The sequence below is a fragment of the Marmota flaviventris genome, chromosome 1 (assembly GCF_047511675.1).
Source record: "Marmota flaviventris isolate mMarFla1 chromosome 1, mMarFla1.hap1, whole genome shotgun sequence".
NCBI lineage: Eukaryota > Metazoa > Chordata > Mammalia > Rodentia > Sciuridae > Marmota > Marmota flaviventris.
The window spans coordinates 190,347,389-190,375,074 of NC_092498.1; the positions used below are offsets into that span (position 1 = coordinate 190,347,389).

Genomic DNA, 27,686 nt, shown 5'->3' on the forward strand with positions numbered 1-27,686 from the left:
CCTTTCATCAAATACCTGTTAGCATTTTCCATTGATGAAGATTTGCCACTTCTCAGAAGAAGCACAGCAGCTGAGCTGTGGCTATGGTTTCCCATTGCCGAGGAGAAGACAGACTACACAAGGTACAAACCCACACGGAGCTACAACCACTCTTTCCATTTTATTCAAGGCGTTAACTGAAAAACAGCCAGCTTCCTATTTCCTCAATTGTTTAACTAAATTGCCAATTAATCCAGTTCCCTTCTAAAAATGTATTGTTATAATCTGGTGAAGAGGAGATGACAGGAAAAGAAAGGTGAGTGACACGAAATACACTAATATTGCTCTTTATTTCATGAAATCCAAATTATTGCAAGCATCAATTTTAGGACCATTTTGTGTAGATATTAACCAAAAAAGGCAACAAGAAATTCAAAATACATACACACACACAGAACTATCACCACAGAATGTGAAGTAATTCAGAAAAAAAAATTAAAATATTCTTTGATTAAAAGATGCTTAGCATGCAGAAGGCCCTGGGCTTGATCCCCAGCACAGAAAAAAAATTATATATATTGGCTAAAGAATATATTGAGAAAACATGGCACACTAAAATAATAATGTGCGATAAAAGCAAAACACTAAACATCTGCTCAAAATTTAAATGACATGAGCTAAAGATGAAGTATAGGAAGGTCACTGTATGTGCTAAGTCTAACCCTTGAAAACTCTTCATTCACCTTCCAATGCAGAACTTTAACTCTGTACCCACATCTTCAAATATTGTCCACATCTTAGTCACATGAAAGTCTGCTGGGAATCTAGGACCAGACTACCATCCACTTCCAGGAAAAATGGAGGAGGTGTTTCCATTGAAAGAACTCTGATTCCCAGATTCTCTGCCCAATATAAGCCATGTAGTAGTCTACACTGACATTTCAAAGTTTGGGAAAGGGAATGTCATTCAACCCTGGACTTCATTTTCCTTACTCTTACAAGGCAGAGAGCAAGACAAGGAATAGGCCCCTACAGATAAAAGAGACCCACACAAACATACGTATGAAGTGTTCATCCCCAGCTCATGATGTGACCGATTTTAGGAAGTGAATTAAAACTATTGCTCCTTGATGGAAAGATCACACTGCAAAGTATTTAGTTTTTATCCTAATTTCTAATGTAGGCACTTAGAACAGACAATGGTTAATTTTAGCTTTTGAAAATAAAAATTTAGCCTTCATAAAAGCAAATATTTTTATAAGATGAACATTTTGTATAGTCTTCAAAAAGAAAAAAAAAAAAAAAACTTTGACATGCTTCTGATACCCTTAAAAAAACCATACTAAAATGCCACAGCAGTATTTCAAAGAGTAGCTCAGGGGCTACTAAAATATTAGATATCGTCTTGCTGGCAAAACACTAGTTATTCAATCAATAAAAGGCGTTTTCTAAACCAGTGTGTTCAGATTTTACTATGCATCAGAATCACCTGGAAGGCTTGTTAAAACACAGAATACTGGGTGCTGCATTCCCCCACCCCCACCAGAATTTCTGATTTAGTTGGTCTGGGGTGAGGCTTGAGAATCTAAATATTAATAAGTTACCCAGTGATGCTGATGTGGCTAGAAAAGGGACCACACCTTGAGAACCCTGCCTTAAACTATTAATTTATATGTTCTTTAAACAGTGATATAAGTTTAGAACACAGGATCCACATGGTATTTACTGACCTCTCTATAAGGCTGTGTCCAGAGACATCTTTGCAAAAAAATTAAAAAACAAACAAAAAAATAAATAAAATTCCTCCTTTATACCAACAGTAGTTCCCAGACAGCAAGAATCCCTAATACCATTTGCTTAGCATTTTGGTTTTGTTGTGTCTGGACTGTCCCATTTCCCATCAGAAGTATTATAATTTACTACATGTCTCCAAATGCCCTCCCCAGGACAGGATCCATGTCTCTGGGGGACCAAAAGCCACAGCTACATGTCTCTACCCAGGAGGTCTATCTCATCCAGGAGAAAGTCCATGTCCTCCCTGCTCACTTGAGGGCTGATCACCACCTGGCGGAAGAAGTTGACCTTCCCCCGGTGGGGTTGGTAGCCCAGCATGAGGCTTCCCTTCTTCATCATCCTCTCCTTAATGGCTGGGGCTACCTGCAAGGGGAGAGAAGTGAGGAGGTGAAAGACCAGAACACCAAAGCATTTCAACTACATTTTCATTAGCCAACTGCTGGTGTAGAACCTACTCTCAGTACACAAGGCCAACGTTATAATAATTCATTGAGAACTAATAGCATATGAATACTGATGAGTATGTTAGATTTCTTATTTCATTTGATCTTCATAATAACCCCCTGAATTAAATATTACTAATTACATTTATAGATGAGGAAACTTAGGCACATGGAGGTTAAACAAATAGCTCAGGTCCCAGGCAGTCTCATTGCAAGCTCAGACTCAACACCTAAATCATTTTGCAATGTTGCCTCCTAAAAATCAATTTCTATGTCCACAGAGGTCACCATTTCAAAAGTACCAAATGTTATATTCCCAAATTTGTCTAAAGTAAAAAGTACTCCAGTTCCTATAATCCCAGCGACTTGGGAGGCTGAGGAAGGAGGATTGCAAGTTTGAGATGAGCCTCAGAAACTTAGTGAGGCTCTAAGAAACTTAGCAAGACCGTGTCTCAAAATAAAACATAAAAAGGGCTGGGGATATAGCTCAGTGGTAAAGAGCCCCTGGAATCAATCCTCAGTACAAAAAAAAAAAAAAATCCTCTAGTTAAAGTATCTTGAATGAAACAAATTAATCATAGACAAAAACAAAGAAAACCACTTTACAGTGTCTATCAAGGAAAAACCAATATGGGTATTATGTGTAATTCTATTTTAAAGACTAATAGTTATTAGGTTATAAATAGGAAACTGTACCTTTTTTATCAATTATTGTGCTCTAAAAATATTTGCTAAATAAAAAGTCATGGAAGGAAATGAAAGCTTGATATTATCCTTGCATATATAAAATACAAATGCTGTCTTTTATTAAGGGTAAAGGTGGTAATACAATTAGGAAACTCGTATTTTAAGGATAAGAATTTGAAGCTGACTTGAGAAGTGATAATTCAAATGCACACATTTTTTAAAAAGTTTAATGTTTGAAGAAGTTAATCCAAGTTAAGAATCACACGGGAAAATCAATCTCTCAAAGCAGTAATGTGCCCACACAAGAGGTTGGTTGTCAAGTTTAAAATAGTGAAGTTAATTTTTGAAACACCACAATAAAAAAAAAATTAAGAATGCACCCTTATGGACTTGAAAACATACACAAAAGTTTTTTCATTCGCCTTTATTTTATCTCTTTCAAAACTTTTGAGCATGCCCTCTGTGAATATGTGGGAGGGGAACTTCATGAAATTCTGTCCTTGTCTTAGAACAAAGACGTGTAGCTCGCCCAGAAGCAAGGAATGCATTTAGAAATAATACCAGGCAGAATGGGCTTGAAACTCCTTAGGTATGGGGCATAAATGTCAGCTCTCAGGAGCCTTTCTCTCATAGGGTGACCCACCCTTAACACTCTACATTTTGAACATACCTATGTTTTTTGACAGCTATGTACCTGAAGGCAAGGCCAGTCCACTTCACCTGACACTCAACACAATCCAATCCATCTTTCCCAAAGATGATGGAAAAATCAGGTGTTTGGACCCCAGGAGATATGGTGTGTTGAGCTCAGCCACAGATCCTTCTTAAGGGAGGTTCAAGGGTAATTATGGCAGTTTTTGTTTTGTTTTCCAGACATGCTAATTTTAGAACCTAAATCTTTCAAAACATAGACTGTACCATGTTGACAACAACCAACACCGTCAGCAAAATCACCTTGACATTAAAAGATTGGCAGTTTTTCTTAGAATATAACAAGACAAAAAGAAAATGCATGGGTGTTTAAAAAAAAAACAGAAAAAGAAGATGAAATCTAAGGGTAAAACAGTGAAATAATGACCATTAGGGTCTATAAGTTCCTGGAAATGGGTCACATATTTTATTCTGAGCTTTCTAGAGATTGGAAAAACAGGACTAATTAAACAACAGCCCTCATTCTCTTTGCAAAACTTAGGGACAAGCATTCAGTGAACACTGAAAGCAGGAAGCTGGTAGGAAACTCTCTACTATGCTTACCCATATCCTCTTAGATTCATAAATGCATTATAAGGTGCATTTTCTCCTTCAGCTGTTTATTCAAGTATCATTTGTTATTAGACATAGAAAATAAAAAAAAAATGTATGTAAGCCCATGAAAGCAAGTGTCCAAACAGAGTAGTTTCTGAAAAGACTAAGTTACATCTTTTGGAAAGACTAGGTAGAGGTGCCATCAAGGTAGATGTAGAAAGAGAACTATAAAGCTGTTAACACAAAATCTTGAGAATCTGGACTGATTCTGCACTCAGATTGCTACCTAGGTGCCTGGGTACTCACTCTATCTAAAGATACTCAAGCAGGATTTGACAGATGATTCTCATAGAGCCTGATTTAAGTAACGGAGAGCAGGCCTAATCTCCAGCCCTCTACTCAGGAAGAGTCTTACTTGCTTTGAAAAAGCTTTGGAAATACTCATTTGTTGGCGGGGGAGGAGATCCTTTCCATCAAAAGATGGGGAAATAAATGTGTACAGACATACAAGGAAAAAATATTTAAATGTAAAATGCAAATAAGATAAAATATTTAAGTTGTGTATGCTTGTATGCTTCACATTTTTGAAGGATTATCTGCTTAAGTGATTCATCCTCATCACCTTAAGTATGAGGGCTTCTGATATACATGTGTGTATGTGTGTACATGTGAATATGTGCATGCATGCCCACAGGTCATATAAACTTCGAAAGTACCATCCATCACTCTTAAAATCTCCTGCTTTGTCACAGGACAACACAGAACCACAGTCCAGCTTACACTCATGACAAAAGCACATTTATTTTTAATTCAAATAAATGGTCTCTGGCCTAAGGAATATAAACTGAACCTAGGTGGAAAAAACCTAATAGTTCCAGTGCTAATCAATATTAGGAAGACCTGGCTCACAAGAGCCAAATGTCTATCCAAGAGAGCCACAGGCTATTAATTTTAGAACCTACAACTTGTAATTCTATGAATTTTTTAAGTCAAAATTCCCTTCAGATACATCTCCATCATTCTCTAGTTATCCAGGGAATAACCAGCTTTGACATACAGCCAATTTCAAAACAGATCTATTCTTGGCTTAGGCCTTATTTGCATAGTTTTTATTCCTGTTTACTTTTCAGTACCTCTATTTTTCTCCGGAAAAGGGGGTATTTTATGCCTTACCTTTAGAGAGCATTAGGATTTTGAGTCCAGTTCATAATGTGTCCGAGGCACAAATGAAGCAATTATCAAAGGAATCTGTCAGGTTTGCATTTTTTAAAAAGCAAATCAGAAATATTTTTAAAAGTAAGCAAAAAAGATAACAATAAGAGGATACTTTGGATGTTTTAATGTAAAGATATTCTGAATATTAAATTCAGAAGTGTGTTCTGTGGGCAAAACACATGGAATAAGAACCAAACTTTTAAGTCAAATTTTGTCACTGGCTTTCCAAAGATTATAAAGAGATGAATAATCATCTATGTGATTCAGAGAACTAATTAAGCAAAGGCCTGACAGTCCAACAGACATTTTTATCAATGTATCTATCCATGAACCATAAGATTAATTCCTAGAGGTAGTTGCTGTTAGGTAAACAGGGAAGGGCTCCTTTTTCTATGAATACTTCATGGGAAAGAAGGCCATAAGCAACCCCAAGGCTGATACTCATTAAATCTCTCTCACAAATTATTATTGCTGTGGTAGTAGAGAATTATTGTTATTTTAAACAAATAGTTTACCAATCCTTTACAATTTGCAGTTTTTTTTTTTTTTTGGTGTGTCTTATTCCCATAAATTCAACTTAAAGCTTATCTGAAAGGAATCCATGTTTTTGCAATTTAGGGACCAAGAATATTCTCATTAACAGCCAGCTTATCACCTTTGCACTTAAAAAAAAATCAACCATTTTCTATTTATAAAGCTTCAGGCATAGTCTAAGGTTGGGTAATTTGGATATTCCCTTTTGCTGATCACAGCAGAGAAGCAGTCCTAATCTGACAGGATGGAATATTCACAGGGGAAAGAAAATATGCACAAACTAAATGTAAGTATCCAAATATCACCCCTAAATGGAGCATGCATGGCGGAAAGCAATTTGGCAGCAGTGAGATTGCTTTCCAGCTCTCAATTATTTTACTTCTGGTTTTCCTTCAAATTGTAAATCACTTTCTGTGCTTGTGCCTCAGTGCACTGGACTCTGAATCTTAAGTGGAGGAAGATCCTGACATTTCTATTTGGTTGCACAGCTACTCAATCTACACGTTTCTGTAGAACTTCTGTTTTCCCCCCTTAAATTATGTTCGAGCAATGATTCAGTCATTTAAACAGAATTCTGTTGTCATACTGCTGCAGCACATGATAGCATTTGATATTTAAGTTACTTAAACTCAAGGGGAAATAAAATAAAATGACACTCTCTCTCTCTGGCCAAGTACAGAAATTTGATAAGCAACTGACCAGGCAACATCCCAGCCTTGGATTAAAATAAAATAGTAATATCCATAAAATGCCATTTCTTTTGAAAAATGTGTTCCACACTTAATATTAACAAGAACATATTTTTTTTTTCACTAGACAAAGTATGTCTCAAACTGTGGGAAAGGGATCAGTTTTATTTTTTTTCAATGCATTATAGATTTAAGACTTTGGTAAAACATAATAAACATTTATTATTGGAAAAATAAATAAAAAGATACAAAAATACAAGCCTAATTTTGGTTTATATTTTTAAGTCCAACACTAAAGCTAATTTGTTAAGTTGCCATAAAAAACTCCTGAATGGTAAATCTGGGTTTCTCTGCTTTTCTTACTGATTGGTAATTGAGCAGCTCATGGATCTGTGAGGGGCTACAACCACAGTTGGAAGAATACTGCTCTGTTTGAACTCCCTTGTCTCCATGGGTATACTATTTTAACCATGACATTGGATGTCATTTTGCAGACTTATTTCTGCTTACTGGCATGGTCTCCACACTATTTTGAATGGTGATTTTGTATTCCACTGTATCATTGTGCTATAATTGACCTAAACATTTCCCAATTGCCAGATATTGGCTTTGCTTCAGTTACACTGGCATGTCATTGAAACCATGGACCCAATCATGAAAACTCTAAATCAGTTCTTCAAAGTGGAGTCCAGAGATTGTTAGAGTCAGGATGGCGCCTGGCATTTTGCCAGAGGGAGTGGTTTGTGAGGTGGTGCCAGCGAGCCATTAAGTGTGGAGATTTCTTATCGGTTGACTGCTGTATCTAGTTTATGTTAATTAAGATAAGATGTGTGGAATGTATATATACCGCTCCTGTCCTACAATAAACGGCTCCCACTCCTGCTGTATCAATCTACACAAGTTGCTCGTCACCCCCTGGCTATTTTGCTGCATAATAATAAATGGTTCAAAATATCCTAGAATGTAGGATTGCAATACAATGTTTTCCGATCAATTGCTATATAGGTAAAATAGTTAAAATTTTCAGTTATAAAATATGGGGTAGAACATCACCCAGGTTGGCTACAAGAACAAACCCTATAATTAAAAGAAATGATACTTTGGCAGCAAATAGGAAGGACAAAGACTACGTGAACTTCTACTATACACCAGGACGGCAAGACTATTCAGAACCTGAAATAAACCCAAAGCAATTTAAGTTTTGCTAAATCCTCCTCTAAGCCATGGCAAATATATATTCCTCAAACTCTAGATTTTAGGGCTGTCTTCTCAATTTCAATTTTATCAATTTACATTACATTTCCTCCAAGGTAGTCAAATTAGTTGAAGAGTGGAAGGCTAAATTCATAGTAATTTGTAAATCCTGTGGATATTGCACGGGACAAGCAGATAGATTAATGAATTAAAAAGTGAAGTATAAAAATTGTATTGCAATTAAATTTTTTTCAAAGATTATCTTGTCCATATCAAAATCAGATTATCTAGAATTACTTCCTTTAAAGGGCCAGATAGTAAATATTTTAGGCCTTGCAAGCAAAGCAATTTCAGTGGCAAATACTCAACTATGCCATCATGGGATGAAAGTAGTCACAGACAAAATATAAGCAAATGAACATGACTGTGTTCTAATAAAACTTTATTTAGGGACACAGAAATTTAGTATCTTACAATTTTTACATGTCATAAAATATTATACTGTTTTGATTATTTTGAAATCATTCAAAAATATAAAGCCCATCCCACATTCCTAGGCTGTACATTAATAAATAAGGACATAAGGTATATTTGGTTTTGGACCATCATTTATCATCTCTCTGGTCTAAAAAAAAGAAAAACTACATTATGATATATAAAAACTAAGTGTTCTAAGAAGCCTAAGTGTTCTAAGAAGACAGGAATCATAGTCCTCACCAGCTGAAGGTCAGTCAACCATCTGAGATAAGCAAACCTAGAGAGATGACTCAGCCTGAGGGCCCCATTTGCACACATGGAAAATTAGCCATGTGAGAAAGTATGTAGTCCCATATTTGTTTACTAATTTCTCTGTCTCCATAAATAAAGCATTATGGTTGCCCTTTCATGAGTCAGTGAATTTGAAGATCAGAACATACACACTGGATCGCAAAACATGAAACATGGATATTTACATCTCTGTTTGCCTTTTCGCTTCAATTGAAATGAAAAAAAAAAAACAGATCTAATTTGTTTCTGATTGAAGAACTCAACAATGTGCTGCATATAAGAACTTCCTAAAACCTAATGAATATTTCATATTTTAGTTAGATATTTGGATTTCTTCCTGTTGTAAATATAAACTGGATTTTCCTTTCCTTTACACAACTCACAACATGTAGAGTTGAAATGAGTTTTTAATCCAGGTAAATATATACACCTGGATATCTTCCAGCTTGCAAACGCCATGTGACCCAGGGAAGTTGGTACCAAATGAATAGTTATTAAGATAAAGCATTTCCTGATGATCTAAACCTAACATAGTGCAACAGAAAAAGTGATTACTTTCTGTCTTATATAAACGGAATATCTCACCTGATATATCTAAAAAAAAATAATCCTAGCTCACAATTTAAAGAAGTTTTCCTTTGTGTTTCCAAACTGGTCTGAATAATTTGTCTCTTTCTCCAAACAAGACAACCTCTATACCAGGCCTTTACCCTCCCAATGCAGCTTGCTTTTGCCCATAACCTTTAACTGCAGAGATTTTGGTTATGCGTGATCTCACTGATAATTTCACTATGGAAGACACCAACATTGCCAAAATGAGTGTTAGTATATCTATGTTCCTTAAGAGCATTTGTCACCTTCTTAGTTTATGTCCAGGTACCATCAAAATCTCTCTGCTTGGTGCTTTTTTATTTTCTTACTTATTTAAATCTTAGGTAAAATGATCCTATTTTGCTGTTACTTCATCAAGTTACATATTTTCCTTTTGGAATGGGAAATAGAAAAAAAATCCTGTCTTCTGTTGAAACAACTTGATCAGTAAGAACAGGAAGCTGATTCTCCCCTTTCTCTGTGTAGAAAAAAAAAATCCCACTGTACAGTTTAACCTTCTTGGATTATTGTTTGTGACATTCTGGAAAAAGCAAACCATAGGGATGGAGAACAGATAAATGATTGTCAGGAACACAGGGTGAGCAGAGAGGTTGAGGGGGCAGCCCTAGGGAATTCTACAAGTGAAAGAATTGTTCCATATGATATTACAATAGTGGATATATACAGACTATGGAACTACACATTCTTTTAAAAGCTGGGTCTTTATTTTTCTTTTTAACCCAAATAGAAAATTTTAATATCTTACCAGTGGCTAACATTATGCAATGGGCAAAACCCATTCTACTGTGTACCATAAAAGGTGAACTCTACCTGCATGGGAATTTTAAAATGAATACATGAATTAACTTTAAATAGAGATGAGGCTCTGTGAGGACATGTAGCTACATGACAGGTGGAGCTCCCAGCACCTCCATTCCCTTAACTGTAGGCAAGAGATGGTAACAAGAGTGCAGCACCTCTCCACCTCTCTGCTGACTACAGATGGCATGTGATGCCAGAGGTGAAGAGTGCACCCAGTGGACCAAAGGCAGCTTGCAGTGGAGATTGACATCCTTATTCAAGAAGAACCTACAGAAGAAACTCTAAGAAGGAGGTGGAATTCTGAACTGGGATTTTTTTCTTCTGTTTCTACCACTAATTATGTGTCCCTAAGCAAGTCACTTAACTTCTCTGTAAGTCTAGAAGCGAGAAGAGTCACATCGACTTAGGTGCCAATAATGGAGTTATCAGGACAATGCGACACTTGAAACTTTTCTACACCATGCACACAGTGGAATGATGGAAAGGCTTCAGGGTTCAAGGATTTGGGGCCTCTACCACAAATGAGATAAAACATTTAAGTGTACCCACCATATATATAATTACAGAATATGTAATGTTGGAAGAAAACTTGGAATTTGAATAGAAGATTAATTATAGAAGATTTCATTTGAGTTGTGGTTATTGGGTTAAAATAATTTCATCATGTTTCATTTTGCAGTTTTTCCTTCTGTATTTTGGAACCATTTTTTAAAAGCTGGGAGATGATTTTATGTGTCCCTATCCCACTACCTTTCACACTTACTTTGCCTGATGGGTAAACAAACTAGCTATGTTCAAACCAGAGTGACCACATAGACAGTTTGCTTAGTACAAATCCAGCCTATACCTGGTTTTCTGTAATTATCAATAGCATTCCTTTTCACTCTCAAAACTGTGAAAGATGATAGGCTGTATGATTTCAACTGGCCACAGACAAGTAGACTAGTTTTAGACTGACTCAGGCCCAATTCCAGAAATTCTATGTGACTTTGGGCAAATATTTAACCCTTCTGAGAATCATATTAAGAACTCAGCAGTAACCTGTCTCTAAATAAAGTAATAAAATATTTAAAAAGGGCTGGGAATGTGGCTCCCCGTGGTGAAGTGTTCTGGGGTTCAATTCCCAGTACCAAAAAAGGAAAAAAAAAGAGAGAAAAAAACCCTGATAATCTCTTGTAGAACTGTTAAGTGGACTAAATGAAACAATGTATATAAACATACGGAGGGCAGAGTGTGGCATCTTTTAAGCACTAAATAATAGAAATTAATATTAATTAATTAAATTAATATTATTTATTACAAATATTTCTTAAAATGAATTTATTTTTAATAAATTTATATTTATACCTGTTCTTTTATTACACTACTTCATTATTCTTGAGGTGGGAGCATTTTAAAGTATTATGAAAAACATCACTTGCAATTTATTCTTTCTCCCCAAAGCATCTAAACTATATTTAAACACTTGTAAGAGAAGTTGAGCTAGCAGTTTTAGAAATTAAATATTGCACCTCGACATTAAATCTTGTACTATGACATTAATCTTCTATTCAAATTCCAATGTTTTCTTCCAACATTCACAAAATAAACTTTTCCCTTTAAAAAGTAAGATAGTCATTGATAATCTTGGCAGTTTTTGACCATACCACTGAAATTTATTGGGACAGGGATCGGTTTTTACTGTATTCTAGAAATTTATATCTGTTGCCTAAGTTGTCAGGATACAGTAATATTTTATAAGTAAAAACGCTACATCTTTGGACACATGAAAAAGCCATATCCTCAAAATTCCAGTGCTTATCTCCAGAAATTGTGCAGTCACCTTGTGTTGTCCTCCTATTTACATTTTTATCAAAGGAAGGTGGAAAAACAGTATTGTGTTTCCCACATGTACCTGAAGATCGCAGTCATCTGGATCTGGGACCCAATCAGAGCACCTGAATTTGAATTTTGATGGGATAGACCTAATGGTCTGTGTAGTTTTATAAAGTAACTCAAGTGGTCTTTATCATGTTGTAAGTTGAGGAATACTGGAGAAAAAAAGTCCTTTAATTGGAACTTGGGAGAGGCACTGGTGGGGTGGGAGGTAAGAGGTGTTCTGGATACAAAAAGCAATTTGAGAGAGCAGAGAGGTGATTGACAATCTCAGATTGTTCATGTGAATTAAAAGAAAAAAACAACAATGCCAGTGACCTTCAAAGAAGTTGTTAGCCAACTTTTTTGTCAATCATAAAACCTGTGAAAGTGTTCAAAGCACTTATCCATGGCCAAGGAAACAATGAGCCTCTTTGTTTTGATCACTTGAAGAAGAATAAATTTTCCTCTTTCATATATGTTCTGCCATTTGTCACCTGACTGTTGTCTGATTCCTTTGCACAACTCTTACTCATGTCCCCTGATATCCCCTCTCCATATTTCAGAGGTGAAATGTATCAGTATAAGTCTCTCAAGCTTAAATTATGCAAAATCGGTGGTCTATAGCCCATGAAATCATATGTATCTAAGAGATCATTTCAGCTTGGCAGAACAGGAAGAAATAAGCTACATTTTGACTGGACATGCCTTTTTCAAATATGAATTTTTACCCTTATTTTCTTCCAGAGTACATCTGAAAAATCAGACATGCACAAAATAACAATGCCTCAATTTAAAAGAACGACCCCATTCATGCTCTGTAATACAAATGTGGAAAGCCACAAATACAGAGTTTAGAGTCTCAAAAAGTCTGAAGAACACAGTTAGCTTCCCATTTGGTGTTTACAACATAGAAATGACGGTGACAGCAATTCTAATAAACCTAATGTCAGTCATATATTCAAGGCAGCTGAAATGAACAGTCATAAAAACAAACCAAACTGAACTGAAAGCTTTAGCTGAAGAATGGACACAATAAACATTTTACACACTCTATAAAGCAAAAGCTTAATACTCAGTTGTGTCCCCACAGCCATCAGAGCTAATAGCTCCTGAGTAACTGTTGTGGGCCAAAACCCAAATTGTAGCTCATGTTGAGAGATCCCTATTTCATTTCCTAAAATGAGGAGTTGTGCAGCAGCATTAAGCCAAAGGTGATACCAGTTCCCTGGGGGCATTTGGAAAAATTCTGGATTGTTGCAATGACTCTGGGGTGCTACTTGCATTTAGTGCTCCTGGATCAAGGACGTTAAATACCTCACAAGGCTTAAAATAAACCTGACCAAGAGTGTCCCTGTTGAGAACCTCTTTTCAGGATCTCCATTGACACGCCAGTGTCATTTGAGATTCTCTCATGATCTGGTAAGCTTGCTTTAGCCCTTAGCAGATAACAAAAAAGATGGGGCAGCAAAGTCAGTGGGATCTAAGAGCTTAAAAGGATTTTCATGTTGATTCCATATTCATGTTGTTTAACATATTCAACAAGTACCAATCCACTGGAGAGCAAAACATGGGTATAGTCCCAGGTGTCTCTCTAGGTCTTATGGGTAGTGGTCCAGTGTTTTGGAATACTTTATCTGGTCATTTCAGCAGGGATATGGTGTTTTCATCCCAGCTTGGCTGCTTACTACAATAAGTGGGTCAGATTCCTAAAATTTTGCTAACATGGATGTGCATTCAAACCTTCCTGCACATTCAGTGAGATGAGGAGTACCCCAAAACCATTCTAAGAAGGGCAAAAATGCTAATTGCTCTTTCCACAGCTTATCTCAAGGTCACTTTTCCTGAGAAACTTACTCCCCTACAATATTTGGCACTGGGACTTTAGCATCTGAAATTCTGTGTATTGATTGATTGCATGCCACCAAGCTTCCACGAACCAAAGAGGCTCTTTGGCCCCCAAAATGCAAAATCCTCTACTTAGCAGCACAGGCACCAGTGTGGAAGGCTCTCTTGGCATGGGCACACTAATAATTTTAAGGTACTAAACCTACATATTAGGAATGGGTGAATTAGCTTCCTGAGTAGCAGAATTATTGGTTTTTGAAGTATATTCAGAGGTTTCATAAGGCCAGAAGTGAAAAGGAAGTTATCTCATGGTGTTATGACCTGAGGGATATGGCCACATGCAGGGTGCCATGACATTCAAATCCTGCCTCATTGAGATGCTAGTATCCACTGGCCTGTATCCTCTTTCCTGCTCAATCCCCTGAACCTGAGCACCTACCTCCTTGTTCATAGTTGTTTTTTTTTTTTTCTCCCTCTCTGAGTATTTGCTCCAGGAGTAAACTGAAATCTGAGTTGTCTTTTTCACTTATTTTTGTCCGATTGAATACAGGTGTGTATTATCCACTACAGAGTCAGCGGGACACACAGGAAGTACTCCCAGCTCACCCCATGGCTTTTCTTTGCATCTCTATTTATAAATTGTTTTCATACAGCTCACTGCACTTCTTTTATTCAGCTTCAGTGCATCCCAAAGCATTCCAGGGTTTCCACCTCAGAGGCAAACCTGAACTTTTAAAGTCACAGGTTTTATGTACCATGCTTTTGCTATTGAAGGAGCATATTTTAAAACAGTATTTTTTCTCTATTGCTCATAAAAATATGAAGAAACTGTTAAGAGATAGGTGTTTTCCTTAAAACCTTTATAAATCTTTATAAAAGAGCCTTACAATTAATGTTACGAATATTAATCAATAGTCTTTAACAGCAATCCAGCTCACTTAGGTAACAAAATGCTTTAGGTTTGCACATTTTGAGAGAAGTAACGAAAGTGAATTACATAGTCTTCCTAGACTCCCTCCACATAGAGCTCCTTCCACACGCTTCACCTATGTGCTTATGTCTGCAAATGGCTCTTTCCTCAAAGTCACTGTGGTCCCACTCCATTCTGGGGGTTCCAGGCTAATGAGGGGTACAAAAGAGCTACCACAAAAGGCAAAAAGAACGCAAAGCACTCAGGAGCCTTCTCTACCCACACCAAATTCCCAGCTCCACTTTACCTGTTTTATGTATATTAAAGTTCTATGTTAAATTTTGTTTGGCATTAAAGGCTTTGGTATTTAAAAAGAAAAAAGTATGAACTAGATTTGGGGATATATTATTATTTTTACGTTCTTATTGTGGAATACCTGAAACGTAGCCCTCAAGATGTTACCAAATAGAATTTTTCCTACATGACAAGTCTAAGCGGAGGAGGTGGGTCTTGAAGTCTTAATTTTTTTCCAAATTGGAGAAGCTGTTGAGAAAGATCACAGAGAACCACAATGATTTGCTAAAAGCAACATTCTTTTCCTTGAGAGTCATGTTCAAGTACAGCGATGAAAATAACAAATCACTTTCACAGAATTGAACCCCCAATGTATTCCTAAGGCAGTTACACAACAAAGTATTATTACCTGTCAAAGGACTTCTCTGCTTCTCACAGGTAGTCCCCATTCCACTCCTGCATTCTTACTCTCCCTGATGTTTCTGCAGGGTTTCAAGTTATCCACTGGCCATCTGAATGTTTCTCTTTTTGTTAAATACCTGTTCAGGGCCTTTACCCATTTCTGTTTTGGGTGATCAATTTTTTTTTCTTACTAATATAGAACTCTTTACTATCAAGAAAATTGACTCTCTGTCCGCTTTACATGTTGTAACTTATAATGTGCTGCTATCTTTGTTTTTAGTTATTTCGTGTAGCTTTAACATCCATGTAACCAAGCCTATCAATTACATGTATGTGTGCATAGAGAATGAATATACATATAATCCAATGAATTCCAACACTGGTTTTTTACAGTCCTACCCTCAGAAAGGATTAAATAAATCTTGGTTGTTTTCTGATTTGATTTTGACACACACTTTAAATGCTTTCAAGCATTCTATTTGTACATTCTATTTGTACCCCACTGGTCTCAGCACCACTAATGGAATAAGGCTGCCTTTTTTCCAGTGTGACTGGGAACATATGTGATTCCTATAAATACTCAGACCTGAACTTTCTATTCTGTAGGATTAATCAATTTTCAGACTAACCCAAGCTATTTTATAGTTTTATAATGCTAAATTGCATGAGAAGAGAACTCATTTTAGTATTCCTTCTTAAAACATTTTTGCTATCATCAACCTTGTCTCCTACATGATCTCTGAAAACCCTTTTGACAAGTTAAAACAAATCCTCTCTTTAGTATGACTAGAGCTATATTAAGCTCATATATTAATTAGAGAACATTATTTTTTTTCACTTAAAATTATGTGTTTTCCTGTTTCTAAATGCGGTAGAATTTTAAAAGTATGACTGAAAATCCTTTGGCACTCCTCTCAAAAGGAATTTCTTGAATGGGACAGTGTTCCTGGCAGTCTGGTTACCAGTAGTGTGCAGTGGAAGTGCTGCTGTGTAGCCTCCCAGGTGAGGCCAGGAGGAGCAGACCAGTGTCCATCCTGTTCTCAGGGACACTGACTTTCCCCCAAGTCCTGCTCTCCTGCATCCATCATGCTCTGAGGAATCCTAGGCCACATAGAGAGGCCTCATGGAGGTGCTCAGCCCCAAGTGAGCCCCAGGCAAGGGCCAGCATCAACGATCAAACCTGTGAGTGAGAAGACTTCAGAATATTCCAGTCCTAGATATCGAATCATTCTTGGCTATTTTAGTCTTCCCAGGTGAGGCTCCAGATATCCCATTCCCTTAGTGCTCTTTCTGAATTCCTGAGTGTAATAAAATGAGCTGCTAAAAGGTGCTACATTTGGAGTAATTTATAAAATAGAAATTGTTATTATTACACTAAGGATTGTTTTGGCCTTTAAAGTTTTATAGTTTTCTTCTATAAGTACTGTTCTTTATTTCAGTTATCTCTTATCATTATTTAATGTATCTTTGTTTTTATGATGCTGAAGTAGTTCTGACTAAAGAGCTGCTTTCTGATGTAAATTCATTTTCCTAGTACCTGCTTTCTTACTCCTTATGTAAGGGTAAAACAAACACAAAAACTCTTTTTAGATATTCATATATGTACATCTATCAAAGTAAATTCTGAAAGTCTTTTTATCTAATGCCTTTAAGGTGTATGTGTGTGTGTGTGTGTGTGTGTGTGTGTGTATAAAAAATCATCACACAGTCTAAAGTGAATACATTTTAGCCTTTCCTTTTTAAATATTTTAAAGTTCATGTCTTTTCTGGTCATGGTATTATCCAGAATGCCCAGAACAATATTAACTGCTAGTGCTGAGGGGGACAGACATTATTAATTTGCTACTGAGTTTATTGGGGGAAGCTTTCCATGTTTAATATATATTAATCTAATACATCATACCAGAAAACAAAAGAATATTCACTGTGAGATAACCTTAAACCTTCCTATTAATTTTTAAGGTCCTTTAACATGTGCATTTTAGCAAATTTTTAAGGTTTTCTTCCCATTGATCCTTTTAAGTGGGAGAAATAATTCCAGATTCTGTTTTTATTTGCTTGTACAGAGACAGGTAGAAAAATTATGAAATTGCTTTTTGAGGCCTGCTATTGCTTAGCTTCTGAAATAATGGAGTTCCGCTGAATGGAGCACTAGAAACAGAACCTGCATGCGATACCGAGCGCTACGCTGGCTGGCTAATCCCTCTCCTCAGACAGTATTTCTGAGTCCAAAAACGCTACATTAAATTTTTTTTCAACCTGTGCGAGTGGATTATTGTGTGGCTCCCTGAAATAATCCTCTCATCTTTTAACACAGTTTTGACCCAGTTTGGGAGCATATCTTTAATATCTTGTTCTACTTCACTGACCCCAGGCAGAATAGCCAGAAATATCCACATTTAATAGGCAACTTTCATCTTCCGGCTCACAAAGGGGTTGGCTTTCTTTAAAAAGGAAATTGAAATTTATATCACAAGGCAGCTTTTTAAGTGCTTTTACTTTCTATTTTATCACCCCAGCAAATAGAAAGCAGAGATGTGGAATAACTAAAGTGCCTCAGACTAGTGTGTGCCTATTGATGGAAGTAAATCCAAAGCTGTTGGCTAGACCAGCATTTACCTTGGCATTGATTATTTGTCAAGTAATAGGCACTCACCCCAGAAAGAAAAATGGAAACACATGTGTGGCTAGAACCAAAAAGACAACGACCCACTTAGGAGAGGAGCAGAATAGTGAGGTTCTTACTGTAAGTAATAACTGCATGTTAAAGTGGATGTATGCTGGTCTACTTGGCACATGGAGGGCCAATTGCGTTGGCCTGTGGTACATTTTATTACTGTTCTCTGTTTTTCAAGTGTCCTAGCTATAAGTATATGTATTCTTGCTCATATATTCCTGTACTAGTCAGCTTTGTGTTGCCATGACCAAAACACTTGTCAAGAACAAGTTAGAGAAGGAAAGTTTCTTTGGGCTATGGTTCCAGAAGTCCAGTCTATGACTGCCCAGCTCCATTGCTCTGGGCCTGAGGTGAGGTAGACCATCATGGTGGAAAGGCATGATGGAGGAAAGCTGGTCAGCTCATGGCAGCCAGAGGACAGAGGAGTGAGAAGACAGGGACGAATGAGTCCCCCAAAGACCTATTTCCTCTAGTTACACGTGGATGCTTAGAGTTGCCGCCCAGTAGTCCATTCAAATTATTAATCCATCAATTGGATCAATTCACTGAAGAGGTTACGGCTCTCAGAACCCACTTCTCCACCTCTGAACATTGCTTTATCACCTATCACATGAGCTTTTGGGGGGATACTCCTAGATCCAAACCACATCACTCCTTACCTTCAGTGCCTCTTGGAGGAGAAGTACACATCTCCAGTCCCCTGTCATCATCTGAACACTTCTGAGCTGAAATGTTAAAAGCCAAGTGTGTTTCTACCTGCCTCTTTGTTCTTTCTCTTTGTCACAAGGCTGGCATGCCCCAGGCTCCTCCATCAACCTGGATCTGAAGAGAGCTGTCACTAACCTACAGGACATGATGTGATCAAGAAATAAACCCTCATCGTAAATCACTGGTATTTGGCTAGAGGTATGAGAACCTACTTGTTGCTGTAATATAATTATTCAAGTGAAACTTAATTCATAGGACTCAAACTAGATCTGAAGTTCTATTTGAAGTTCCATTTTAACTTCTGTTTGAAGTTTGGCTCTCATTAAATATTCTCTGCATTAGACACATGAGACTGTTGTTCCAAATCCTGGGAATGCCACAAATTTGGATTTCCATAGGCAAAGTCAAAGCAACAACTTGATGATTCTAAGCTATTATTTGATGGTGTCTGCCATCATAAATGTGGTTGAGTCCTATCCATAGATATCAATGTGTAACAGAGACTGGCAACATTTGTCTGTAATGAGCCAGATAGTGCAGTTAGGCTTTATAGGCCATATAGTCTCTTGCAAATTTTCAGGTCAAAACCACACATAGACTACAGAAAACATGTGAGTACTACCATGTATTAATTGAACTTCATTTACAAAACCAGGCAACAGGCTGACCACTACTATAAAAAAAATGATATAAAACAAGCCTAATATGTAGAGGAATGTTCTACAATTATTTTATTTTTTGGTGGTGGGGGGGGTACTGGGGATTGAACTCAGGGCACTTGGCCACTGAGCCACATCCTCAGCCCTATTTTGTATTTTATTTAGAGACAGGGTCTCACTGAGATGCTTAGCGCCTTGCTTCTGCTGAGGCTGGCTTTGAACTGTTGATGCTCCTGATTCAGACTCCAGAGCCGCTGGGATAACAGGTGTGCACCACTGCACCTGGCTCTACAACAGTATCACTGTTAAAACAATTATAAAGCTACCCACTGAAAGCTACCCAGTACCACTGAAGGACATGGATAAGTCCTTGGTTTTCCCACACAAAAAAAGATAGTAAAACCTACTTCATAAAGTTTTTATATGAATTAAGATTAAATACAAAGGGCCAGTAAGAGCTCAATTAATTTAAATTCCCTTCACTTTTCTTTGTCCTACCACACACCACTCAGAGTGAAGTCTCAATGAAGGCCTAGTTAATGCACATCAAGTTAATGAATGAGGTCAAGTAAAGAGGTTAAGCAGAGACTTCTTTAAGTCAACATTTGCTGAGCAGTTGGTTTGATAAGACAAACTTACAGTAATGAAGAACAAATATTAATGTATGTCATAATTTACATGTCAATTAATTAGATCCCTAAATATATTGACATGACATGGGAATGCTTTATGTTTAATGCAGAGATATATTTTGAATGAGAGAAAATAATTACCATGCCAATACATGAAATTTCTAAAGTCTTGCATTACAGCTGTCTTGTGCAGATGAGGGATAAAAAAAATAAAATCCTGGTGCTATATGCTATATAAGAGACTGCTGAACTAAATTAAAGTCAATTTTGTGATTTGTTGAACTCAGACTGAGAGGTTAAAGTTTCTTACAAAAAGCAATGAATCTTAATATGTTGCTCTATATTCTGTTAAATGTCTTCTCTCATAAATAATTAGGGTCTAATATGTTCAGGAGCCATGCTAGCCAAACTTTCTGGTACTTTGACAAAATGCCTGAGATAATCAACTTAAAAGGAGAAAAGGTTTATTTTAGTTCATGATTTTAGAGGTTTCAATCCATGTTGCTTGGCCTTGTTACTTTGGTTCTGTGGAGGCATAGTACATCATGGCAGAAGTGCTTAGAAGAGGAGGCCTATTCACCTTATGGTGGCAGGAAGCAGAGAAAGAGAAAGGTGCAGGGTCCCAATATGCCCTTAATATGACCTAAGTTCTTCCAACAAGGCCTCCCCTCTTAAAGTTTCTACCACCTTCCAGGAGTGTATGTACTATACACAAAGCCTTGGATGTGAGCATTTGGGGGACATTTCAGATCTAAACTACAGCAGGAGCCCAGTGGCTCATATCTACCATCTTTGGCACATGGATCATAGTGACATGTGTTGAAATGACCACATTTTTTTTTCTCTGCAAGTCTATATGCCACCAAAGAAAAGTATATTTTTCCAACATGTTTTCCTGTCTGATTTAACATGTTAAATTTATCATTCTTAGACCTCCTCTTAGAATTCACCCTTTCCTAAAATAATATAATCCCCTACCTGATTCATTCCATTTATGGCCAGAGTTATGATCAATATAATTATCAACTTCACCCCACCTTTTCTGTCCACAAACGGGGAACACGGGACATGTGTTGAATCTCACAGTGACCACAGAAGAGACCCACATGGGCATGAAGACCTCTGCTCTGCGTGGTGTCAAGAGCAACGTAGAAATACTCTTCTGTAAAATTTGGGTGTGAGCTTGAGAGATTTCACTTTATTCACAGTAGGCATCATTTCTAGTGTGAGTGAAATTCCTCTGAGGTGACAATCTTGTGTGCTTGAGTGAACATACCGGAAAGGGAATACAGACCTGGGAAATGACCTAATACTCTCTCACCATTAATATTTTCATGGGGGCAGGAACATAGCACCAGGGCCTATCTCATTGGGCATTAAAGTGACAGGTGAGAAAACACTTCTTATGTTTCCAGCTGTTTCAACTTTGTACTTTTCCCATCTAACCCTGGTGCCTCTGAAGTCTTACACTTAGGAATGCCAACATATAAAAAATGACATAGAAATTGGAGATCCAAGGAAAAAACTTCCATTAAAATAATTGCAAAAAAAAAAAAAAAACAACTCAAACAAAAACAAACAAACAAAAAATCAGAGCTACCATATATACAAAACCATTTTCTATTAAATTCAATATGGTGTTTTTGTGGGTCTTGGGGGCCGGCAATGCAGGGGAATGAAAATGAAATAGTATGAGTTTAAGCATTAAAGGACAGAAGAGTACTGAAAAATTCCTCAGTGAAGGAATGCAATTTAGGCTAAGAATTTTCCATACTTTATCCTCACAGGCCCTTTTTGTACCATGCATACAAGGGTGTCTCTACAGCTTGGTGCTTTTCAGGATCCTATGATTTTCTTTTTGCCCTTCTAATGATTTTCATCATCAAAGGCTTGAACTAAATGACTTGCATGTGAAGCACATCATTAGCTGAATTAGAATCAGGCTCAGTTCTGTTTATGCTAACAGCTAAAGGATCCTAAGGATAAGCAAAATTCCCTCCCAGGGAATTTTTGCATTCAGCCCCAATTGTCTAAAAGTTCTTTCTACAGAACTGCCTCCAGACCTCAAATGCACCATGAAAAAAAAATTCAATCTCCTTGACTATTGACAATAATGAATCAACTGCTTATATATCTGTCAAAATGATGGTGTGTTTGACTCTCTGAATAAGAGAGCAGGGAGGAGAGGAAAGAGTGAGAGAAATGTGGACTTAAATCGAGTCTGAAACCACACATACTTAGTAATTCTGGAAAAGGATAAATTCACATCAACTCATACATCTCTTTGGACATCTGTGCAAAATCCTCAAATCCAATTTCTTTTGAAAAGACAGTGTTCAATAAATTTTCTCAACAAAATGAATTTTTCAGTATTAAAAGAAACATTAAATTATCATTTACTTTGGAATAAAGGCTCCAGTCATGATCATATCCAAGGGAATATGAACCAAATATTTAAATATGAGTGCAAGTTTTATCTGTTTGCACCGATTTATCCTATTTATTTGGTAAATAATTTCTATTATGCATCCGTTCACCGCTCTCTACGAACCTGATTCTAGTTCCTGTTAGAATTGTGGCCTGTGGTTTGACTGACTGTCTTCACCAGGGAGTTAAAATGAATTTGTTCCTGAAGCTCACCACCAGCTAGATGACTGGGGCCACTAATGACGGGTGTAGCAAAGCTTCCTGCCAATCACCCAGAACCATTCCACGGCTTCAAAGTGCTTCCTGCCAGAACCGCCCCCAAATATTTACAAATATGGCCTCCAAAAAAAGTTCAACAACATGCAGACCTAATTGCTCATCAGATGGTGGTGAAAGGTCCAGTCATTCTTGAAACCAGAGGAGAGAATTTAGGTTGATTACAGAGGGCTGGGTTTGTGTTTTCCCACCTTTCTCCTGAACCAGTGCAATGAGATAGAGACTATGGATTGATTTGGAACACCATCTAGTGAAGGATTTGAGGAAGTGCATGAGCAAAGAAAGAAATCCCAAACCAAATCCTAATTCAACTGGTTTAATGCTTCACTCTAGACAATTTTAAATGAAAAGAATGAATTCTTAAGGAAAGTAAAACAGAATGACAGTGTGTACTTCAGCACAGATCAGAGTGAGCTAATGATCCCACCTGCCTCTTGGAACAGAATGGTCAGTTTTGACTCTTAGCACTTTCCCATTGACTATAGGAAGAATGGAGTCAGCAAAATCAATCCTCCTGCCAGAAAGTCTGCCTCTGAGACTGGCTCCCAAGGGTTTGAGATGAAGGAGACTCAGGCACCAGAGTTTTAAACATGCATCTACTAGCCATGATGCTTTTCCGTTAAATAGTATACACATAAGAGGCCTTATCCATCAAAAATTTAAAATTTTTCTAGAACTCAATAGCTTTTATCACCAGAAAAATCAGTATCAACAGCACCTATTTCACAGTATGCTGCACACCAAAAGCACTCAATATATATAACATTGCTCAATAACTCGAGGTGGAAGCTAGAATTTTTTACCTGGGAAGAAAGCTGAATATAATTCAACATTATATTTTGAATTCCTCTATATAAAACTATGTTCCCAATGTATTTATTTATTTTTTGAACTTCTCAACCCCACATTTCAAAGTCATGTCCCTTGGGACATTGATCTACATGCGCTCAGTATTGAATGGATGTTATACAATTGCCTCTAAACTTCCCACAGTGGAAGGAAAAGTCAAAGCAAAATAAAAGTCAAACCCCAAGCTCAGTGTTGTGTTACTTTTACTAGAATTAACTCTCAATACTCTCCAACCACTTTTGCCTTCATGCATCTTTTTCTGATTTTTGCAAAACCTCACCTCACCACTCCTGATTGGAAGCTTGCTTTTGTCATTTGTAGGTATTGTTCTGCAGTTGCATAGTCACCCTGCCGTTTTGCATGGTGTCTAGTCTTGTGAGTAGCTGATTCCAGTTCATCTTCAGTGGAAGGAAATGCTGTACTTGAATTGTTTATGTTGCTAGGTTTTCCTTTTTTAGTTGAATCAAGAAAGGCTCCATCAGGTCTCAAAATCTCATTTAGAGGTTACTGGGAGGACAGCCATGGCCTAACATACCCTTGGTCTTCTTGCTGTAATCAGAAGACTGACCAGAATGGTGAATCGTGGCTCTAGTTTCCCCTCCCAACCAGTGGCTAATTCACTGTCTCTAACCCACTAATGCATGGAGTAGCCCAGGCCTACTTTTAGCAAGAAGTGAGCATATCTTTCAGAAGCCAACACGTAAGACCAATTGGACCCATCTAGTGAATGTAGAGTTTTCAAACATCTCACCCATTCTCTCCTGATATTTCTTTACAGTCCTTTAATAAGGCAGGGAGATGTTTGCCTGTCAATAAATTCTTCATCAGCTAGGCAACACCTAGCTGATGGAGAAAGCACCTGAAGGCAGGCAAGTGCCCCCAGATAATGGTTTAGAACTCCACAGTCACTGCCATTTGTTCTACCTCAGCACCCAACAGGGTAAGCCATTGAGGCACCTCAATAGCAAGTGCTCAGAAGAAACACATCACTTCTCAAGGAGTGGGGGATACTTGCAAACAACTGTGATATGAGGTTAAATGGTTAAGAATCATAAATGAATAATAAAGTGTGATGGAGATCTAAGATTTGGTATCCCACAGCCAAGGATCAGGTGTAATGGAAGAATGCTTTGGGCAGGACATTCTGTATAGACAAGGGTCAGATTTTGCTGGAACCCAATCTCATTTGCTTTATAGGCAACTTGTTATTTTTTCAGGTTAAAATACAGAAATTTTCAAGTAACTCCTACTCCCCTCTTCCTTCTTCAAAGTAAGGTAGAACATATTTAGATGATTCCCACATACTGTTGCTCCCAGTCCTGCTTTGATGTGCTTTCAAGAATGGAAGAGCAAGGGTTAAACTTACAAGCATACAAAACTAGAGATGCTGGTTTGCTCAGGGGAGTCCTGATTGATGTGCGTTATTTTGCTCTCACAATGAATAGGACCTACTTCACTTTTGAAAGTGTCCTGAATTGGGCAATACACGCTCTAGTCATCAGATCCATATAAATAGTCTGGACCTTGTGAACAGTGCAAAGGGGCATTGAGTGGCTCAAGTGGGCCTGCTGCATTGTAAGCTTCCCTTGGCACTGCTATCACAGACAGCCTCTCTCTGCTTAGGATTCCAAAATACTGGGACTACCGAGATGCCCAAACAACATTCCACAGGTGAGGCTGTGTGAAATGCCAGTGTCCATCAAGAAAGTATCAACTGATGTGTTCAAATGATAGAAACATCTCCTGAATAAAAACTCCCATTTCTTTTTAATAGTGAATAATATTCTATTGTGTATAAATACCACATTTTCTTTATCCATTCATCTACTGCAGGGCATCTAGGTTGGCTCCATAGTTCAGTTATTGTGAATTGTGCTGCTATAAACATTGATGTGGCTGCATCCCTGTAGTATGCTGTTTTAAGTCCTTTGGGTATAAACTGAGGAGTGAGATAGCTGGGTCAAATGCTGGAAATGGAACCACCATTTTGCAGGTAAATGGATGGAAGTGGAGAATATAATGCTAAGTGAAGTAAGCCAATCCCCCAAAACCAAATGCCGAATGTTCTCTGATATGTGGATGCTGATCCATAATGGGGATGTGGGGGGAGCATGGGAGGAATGAAGGATAGGGCAAAGTGGAGGGAAGGGAAGGGAGGGGGCATGGGGATAGGAAAGATGGTAGACATCATTACCTTAAGTTCATGTATGAAGACATGAATTGTGTGACTCTATTTTGTGAACAATCAGAGGCATGAAAAATTGTGCTCTATATGTGAACTATAAATTGAAATGCATTCTTCTGTCATATATAACAAATTAGAATAAATAAAATAAAAAAAAACTTCCATCTCTCCTTTCCTTTCTTCCTTGCAGCTAATCTTTTAACAGGATTGCTACAACTAATCGATAATACTGGCAACACACACAACACAAGATATACATATTCATATATGCAATTCACTCTGTGTTCTCATATTACTTGATTTAAATTCATATCTTCTTCAAACTAGTTTATTTTTAGCCAGATTCAAAGATTACTAATTCATTTGCCTGACTTAAAAAGCTCTTTATTTACAGTGAACATTAGGCCCTCGTAGAGCCTATAATCAATAGAGCATTATGTATCTTACCTTCTTTGGAAGACACAGGACATTATCTAAACCACAAGGGCAACCTCTATAGCAGATGTAAAGGAAGTGTGTTTTGAGTGAGCTATTTCATAAGCAAACTGAATATATCAGGCAGATGGGGGAAAAAAGCCCTCCGGATTGAGTGGAGATATCTTAGAACGTATTCTAACATGAAATGTTCAAGAACTAATCCTAGAGATTGCTTGCACACACTCCTGACCCCAGCAACTACTTTTTGCTAAAGATGTATCCCGTAAACCAGGAGATAGTTGCTAATGAGAAACTCAGTTAGATTTCTGTTATGTTGGCGCCCCCCAATGGTCGTACCACTTCTCTGCTCACAGCTTTCAGGGGAGAGCCCCCTGGAAAGTTTTGCATAGGTTTTGTGTCCTTGACTGGACACAGGAATAGGATTAAACGGCAAAGCTAAATCTAGCTTCCCTCCTCCCCCTTCCCAACCAGTCTTGTTCCCTCTCTTCCCAACAAGTGAATGGCAAAGGGTAATGAGGCCAGAGAGAGAGAGAGAAAGAGAGAGAGACAGACTTGCTGATAGGTGTCTGAATAAGATAGGATGAGATTCTGAAATTAAAACCAGCAGGCAGAACATTTCCAAAGGCCACCCAGGTCCATCATCTGCTGAAACCTATTTCATTAAAGCCCTGTTGTGGTTTCTCATTGCACACACAAAGAAGCACCTGACTGAGTACTTCACTCAGAAACTTCAGCAGAAGACGCGGTGCTGATTTGGCGCCGTTCATCAGGTCTGCTCAGATGGCTTTGGGGTTATTACCAACAGCTTTTTCTTCTTTTAGATTTAAGGGAGGCCAGATTCACAAATCCCAGTACCAACACTGGCTGGCATGAAAGGAAGCTTCACTTCCATATCAGACTCTGTGGGGCCTACCTCTGCCTCCGCCAGTTGTAAGGTACAGTTTAAGCACAAAGCCTATTTAAGTGGTACCCTTTGCGTGGAGGTATAGAAACGGATGGGGGAAGATGACAGGCACCACAAGTCTGTGCCACAGCCAATCTCAGCTTTTAGATAGTGCCCTGCATTATTGCAATCTCCCAGTTATAACTGTCACATTTATGATCGTCCTGGAGTTAAGGATGATATGGGACATGGTTCGCATGTTTAAAGTATCAGGATCACTTAGAAACAGTCTCAAGGAGTTGGAGGTGACTGCTTCCTTATCTTTTTTCTCTTGAACCATAAACACCTGATGGTTATAAGAAAATAGTCCTGGGAGCAGAGTCCACAGCAGGAGGACACTAGCAGATGGGGCAGATTCAATGCTGCAGATAAATCCCATCTCTAACTAAGTTCCTTAGTTCATTCTTAGAAAGTGTCAGAGTCCAAAGAGTTGTCAACAGTGAGAGAGGCTAATGATGTGTTAGAACAATTTGGACTACTGGAAGACATTAAAGTGCTTGTTCTATTTAAAAAGATCGTAACTTCTCAAGTTCTTAAAAAGAAAAAAAAAACTGCAAACAAGAGTGAATGGCAGTCAAACCAGTTTAAGAGTGGTGAGAACACACTGGTGGGACTCCTGGATT

At 37.7% G+C, this 27,686-nt stretch overlaps 1 protein-coding gene across 1 annotated transcript in view; it reads right to left on the reverse strand.

The window, feature by feature from the left end:
• Nucleotides 1-1,589: 1,589 nt before the first annotated feature.
• Gadl1 (glutamate decarboxylase like 1) overlaps nucleotides 1,590-27,686 on the reverse strand; it is a 151,877-nt gene continuing 125,780 nt past the window's right edge. Inside the window, exon 15 of the mRNA XM_027932548.2 lies at nucleotides 1,590-2,136. Coding sequence (XP_027788349.1) covers nucleotides 1,963-2,136 — 174 coding nt within the window. The 3' untranslated portion in view covers nucleotides 1,590-1,962. The remainder of the gene's footprint in view (nucleotides 2,137-27,686) is intronic.